This window comes from Gavialis gangeticus, unplaced genomic scaffold (assembly GCF_001723915.1).
Source record: "Gavialis gangeticus isolate Ggan-Ray unplaced genomic scaffold, GavGan_comp1, whole genome shotgun sequence".
NCBI lineage: Eukaryota > Metazoa > Chordata > Crocodylia > Gavialidae > Gavialis > Gavialis gangeticus.
The window spans coordinates 7,694,550-7,699,959 of record NW_017728996.1 but is presented as its reverse complement, the minus strand read 5'-3'; the positions used below and the strand labels follow the sequence as shown (position 1 = coordinate 7,699,959).

Below are 5,410 nucleotides of genomic sequence, written 5' to 3'. Positions count from 1 at the left end.
CACACACACACACTTTTCTCTCTGCCCTGGGTGCTGAAGTATCCTGCTACACCTCTGGAGCAAAGCCTGGGGCTCTTGAATTGCGTGCGGCCAAAATACTGCTAGTGAGAACATCTCAATCCCATGCATGGCTGACGGCAGCCCAGAAGGGCAGGACATTGTACATGCTGCCATGTGGGCTTCTGGGGGCATCTTCATGTGTGCCTGGAGGACGAGGCCAACGGGAAGGCAAAGCAAGCCTAGGGACAGTGGTGAAAGAGCGAAAATAGATGGAGTCACGTGAGTTTTGCTGTTGACTTCAGTGAGAGCGGAGCAGAGAGCAGGCTCCTTAGGAGTCTTCAGGCCTTGCTAGCTAGGGTAAGGGTGGAGCTGAGTCAAACACCAGGCGCCCATTGGAGAGGCAGGTGGTATCTGTCAAGAGGGCTATGAGCCGTTCAACTTCCTTTTAAGCAGCAATCCCAGGAGAGCAGGAGCAAGGGAAAGGCCATGCTGGAAGGAGAGCGCGGGGGCTCACCAGGGAGGCGGGTGGCACAGGCAATTGCACTGTCTCTCCGGTCCCCGCCAAGGCACTGGCTCTGGAGTGTGGCACCTGCCTGTTCCTCGGACTTCCTTCCCTGAGGCGGAAACTCCACGAGGGAATATGGCTAGTTCCTCTCTCGCGTGCAGAGGTTTCTGCTGGCATTTGGCATAATGGTGGGGCTGGAGTGGGACACCTGGGGTGGAAAGTGGCCAGACTTGGAGATCAAATGCTGATCTGTTTTGGAAGTGGGATTGTAAGGTCCTGCCAACAGCTTCGACTGGAGTGGCAGGTGCCCGTCACCCTCCTGATAAGGCCTTTTTCAATGCTCAGCTGTTGAGGATGATTGCCCCTGGCGAGTGCTGCAAACACTAATCCCTTCTTTCCATTTATTTCCCCACCGTCAATGCAGGGTGTGAAGGAGGAGGTCACAGAGAAGCCGAAATGTGCTCCGACTGCAGACAAAGCCGGCTGGGTTAAGAAATGCAGCGGAGGGTTCTTGGGAATCTGGAAAGATCGTTACATCCTGTTATGCAAAACGAAGCTCCTGGTATATGAAGATGAGGTAAGGCCAGCTCATCGTGGCTAAATACAGGCCCGATCCAGTGTAGTCCTGAATAGGGTCAGGCCTGGGGTAGCAAGCGCTCCAGTGCTCTTCAGCTGTTTCCCTCCGGTTCCTTTGTTTCTAATCGGCTCTGTGCTCTACCTTCATGCAGACTAGATATGTGCAGAATTCACTTCACCGCATGATATGGCACCAGTCCCAAGTTGTTGTGTGCTGCCTATGTGGTGACAAATGCCAGTTATCTGCAGAGCAGCTAAGTGCGCAAGCGGCTTAAAAGTGCAGAGCATCCTTGAGCCCCACAGCATGCTTTGCACCGTACCTGTAACTAAGTTAACTGCAGAGGAACTGGAACCGTATCTGTCTCCTTTTAGTAATAGTCAACCTTTAACTACCCCCAAAACAGTAACAGGAAAGCCACTGTCAAGCTGGGGCTACTATTAGAGCCCTTAAAACGAGATGATCAGTTTGGGGGCTGTTGCACCGCAACACTGACAGCACTGCCTGCTTAACTCTTCGCACTGAGTTTAAGTAGGTGTATACGCTGAGCCAGGCGTCTAGCCCATGTTCAGTCCCAGTGCTGTGCTCTTAAATGGAGCAGCCAGTATATAATACTGTATTTTCTCACATACAATCCCCTCCCATCTTGCTTTTGAAAGGCAGAATGAAGGGGGAAAAAAAAGACCTTTACTTAAAAATACTGGTAAGTAGTGGGAAGTAAATAAGTAGCAGCTTCTGAAATGGGAGACTTTGCCTGGAGGTGTGGGGGCAGGGGAGAATAAGGAGCAAGTGTCCACAGCTGGCAGTGACAGAGCCCTATGTGATGTACTTCCCTGCTTATAATGTGCATCCCAGTTTCCAGCAGTTGAATTTGGGGGAAAAAGCACATGCTGTATGGAAGAAAAATGGAATATACTAAATATTTTAGTTCAAATCTCAGGGCCCCGGGGTTGGAGTTCTGTGAGAAGGCAGATTAAATGGTTGGGAAGAAGGAATGACATAGAATTTTTTGCTATTCTAAATTATGCAGCTGAACTGCAATGCACTGACTTGCCACCTGCTGCTGGAGTGACTGACAGGCATCCTTGCAGCTGTTTGGCAGCCTTCAGATATCCAGCTTGCCAGCATTTGCAGAGCTCCTTCCATGGAGACCCCTACCACATTTTACGTGGCTCCTCCCTTCCATTTGATCAAAGCCAGTGCTAAACTAGGGCTGCATCCTCCAGGCTCGCTCCTGGGATCAGCCCCCTCGATGTGACATGCGCCAATGACAAGGCCCAGTTTAGTACCGTTTTCCATCAAATGGGAAGTACAAGTTGGGTGAAATCTGTCCCGTGTCTCTATTCATGAAGGATTTAAAGATGCATGAGCACCCAGGGACCAGTCCTGTATAGCTTCAGTGAGACTGCCTGTGTGAGCAAAAGTTTCCAAGAGCTAGCCTTTTTTGCCGTGATTTCAGGAGGACTTCTTACATGTGCAAGAGTTTGAAGGGTTGGGCCCAGAAAGATGAGTGCAAAATGCTTGCGGTTCTGCGTCTACAGCGCCTAGCAAGATGGGGTCTGGTGCCCCCTGCTCTGAAAACAAGGCAGAATTTTTGTGTTCATAAGTCAAGGGAACAAGCTTGGGAAAACAGCTCGCTTGGTATGCAGCTTCACTTCCAACATCTTGCTTAAACAGCAGCTTAATGTCTGAGAAATTACCTGGACTTGGCTGATCCACACCCAGCGTAAACCATGCTCACTGACAATGCAGCCTTTTCACCTGTCCTTCTTGCTTTTTCCCTTGCATCTCAGACCACCTTATGACTCTGACAAGTTCTTATCAGATCATGGCTGCTTTATCATAGAGTAGCAAAGCTGGACGGGACCTCCAGAGGTCATCTAGTCCAAACCCCTGCTTGAGGCAGGATCAGGCCTCTCCAAACCATCCTCTTCAAATCCATTGTTTAATCTATTAGCAAAACTGCACTGTCAACCCTGCCACAACTACAAGACAGAACACCCTAACCTGCTGCAGATACAGCAAGGAGGACAAGGCGACAGGGCGGCCTTGTAATGGATGGTTCGTAGCGGGTTTCACCCGTTGTGCGATGCAGTTAGGAAGTAGACATCAGGGCCAAAATGTTCCTAAGCAGTTAATGTACTTGGTAGCTGTGTTGGTCTCTGAACCACGAGTTCTAGAGTTTTGCATTCCTAAGCAGTTAAGCCATTTATGCATTTAATTGAGATGCAGAATAACCGATGCTTGTTGGAATGCAAGCAAGAGGCAGAAATTTGGAACTGGCCTTCTGCTATGCAGTTAAGCAAAAGATGCATTTAGCTAGTAAGTATTCAAGTGGAGCACCTTGTATTATTGTGAAGGTGCCAGGAACAGCAACGCTGAAAAGTGCGTTTGTTCTTTTCTCTTTCTCTCATGTGCTGCCTAGTGGCGAAGGTTTGATATAATTGACAAAGGAAATGGGAATTAGGCCCCCTCAACCAACGCTTTAAAAAAGAGGCTTGTTCTTAGTTTTGAACTACCCAGTGCCTTAAAAAAGTGTGAGCTCATTTAAAGGAGAAGTCCAAATAAAATGCTTGATGGCTGCCAGGTTAGGCAGAGGTGGGGGAGATTTCTGCAGTTGCAGGATTAGGCTTTTGTGCCTAATTTGCAATGGACTGAGCCCCTCCAGACCGCTGCTGAGTGCCCTGGACAGCTGACGACTCCAGCTCAAGGTGCAGGCACTCCAAACCTCACAGATTCAGGTCTGTAAAGAGGATGTGAGTTTTGCAAAGGTGACGCCTTTTAAAAACTAGAGCGACTGTGGTTCTGACTGCTGTGGGAGGAAAGGAGGCATTTTACTACGAGATTAATTCCCGCAGATGCTCAGGTGAAGGAACCCCCCCCTCCCCCCCATCATTCACGGAGGTAGTTGATTATCTCAGCCAGGAAAATGGCATCTGCAGTCATCAGACATAATGCTCTTGTGTAGTGCGCGGGCTGCGGTAACGTCCTGTAATAAATTGCATCCGTGAGCTGGAATAGCTTCCACGTTCCATGATTGTCAATGAAGGATCCTGTTAGTATCTATAGGCTGTTACACTGGCTTATATTGAAGGAAAATATCTGAGGAGAGGAAATAACTACAAACGTTATCTGTTTGTGCATGAAGACAGGGTGCTGCCATGCAGATTTGCTGTAGGCGGACTGAAGGAAACGATAATTTTTGGTGATCTATTTAAGGTGCTTATAACAGTCCCATCACCATAGTTATCAGAGCAGCCCACATTTATAAATGCCTTTATCTTTCCTGCAGCCTGGGAGGTAGGGCACTGCTATCTTCTGCTTTGTACAGATGGGAGAACTGGGTTCAGAAGAGCTAAGCATCCTGCCCAAGGTCACAAAGGGCATCTGGGGGACAGCCCACAGTTGAACCCTTGACTTTTGTGTCCCAGTCCACGGCCTCATCCATCCTCTTCCCCATCCCTCTGTGTGCCTCTCGTTGCAGAACTGGAAAAGAACATGGCTTGCCTTGCTTTTTTTCAGAACTGCACATTACTAAATGGAGCAGTTTGCACTTGTAACACTTCGGGGTGAAGATCCCTGGAGAGGAAGGCCTCTCTTTATAATCAGGACAGGAACAGCAAGAGGAGGATCAAGTGCCTCCTTGGGGTCAAGCCTGCCCCAAAGGGGTGGCCTACTTTGAGTCCTCTCTAGGGAGAGCTCCAACAAGGGTGGGCTTGAAAACCATATGTGTCTGTTCCTGCAGTGTCCAGCCTTCACTGTCCCGCAGACAGCTATACCAAGCAAGCCAGGAATGGGGAGCAACGTCAGACTTGGCTCCCAGGCGAGAGTCTGATTGTCTGTGGGCGCAAGCTATGTCGGATGGTTGCCCACAAGCCCTGGTTTGGAGACCACTGGTCTCCTGGGAACTTGTGGGCCACTGGATTTAAGCTCGTGATGTAGGCAGAAGGCACCTCTTCCCTTGATCAGTCCTTCCAGCTGCCTTACCCCATTGTGAACGGCAGAGGAACCAGAATTCCTAATGGTTGCCCTAAATCAATGCTTTCTTGTGGGCACAAATGCTCCCTGTTTCCCTGAGTGCACCAGCAGGCCAGCTGTGCAACCACACGTGTGCGAAGACTGGCACACGCAATTGGAAGCAAGGTTTAGGCCAGCTGAAAATGTAGCCAGTAACTGGTTGAAAATTTGCACCCAAGAATAGCCCCATAGTGGATCAGCACCATTTACAAAACTCTTCTGTCATTTCAGTCTGGATTGAAATTTTGCAGATAGCTCCCTCTAAAATGTGGCCACGGCTTTGCATCTCTCATTCAGGCTTTAGGTTGTTTTAA

The 5,410-nt window shown here is 49.2% G+C and overlaps 1 protein-coding gene across 1 annotated transcript in view; it reads left to right on the top strand.

The window, feature by feature from the left end:
• Positions 1-923: 923 nt before the first annotated feature.
• PLEKHO2 (pleckstrin homology domain containing O2) overlaps positions 924-5,410 on the top strand; it is a 40,968-nt gene continuing 36,481 nt past the window's right edge. The window contains exon 1 of the mRNA XM_019503810.1: positions 924-1,082. Within this exon, the coding sequence (XP_019359355.1) occupies positions 924-1,082 (159 nt within the window). The remainder of the gene's footprint in view (positions 1,083-5,410) is intronic.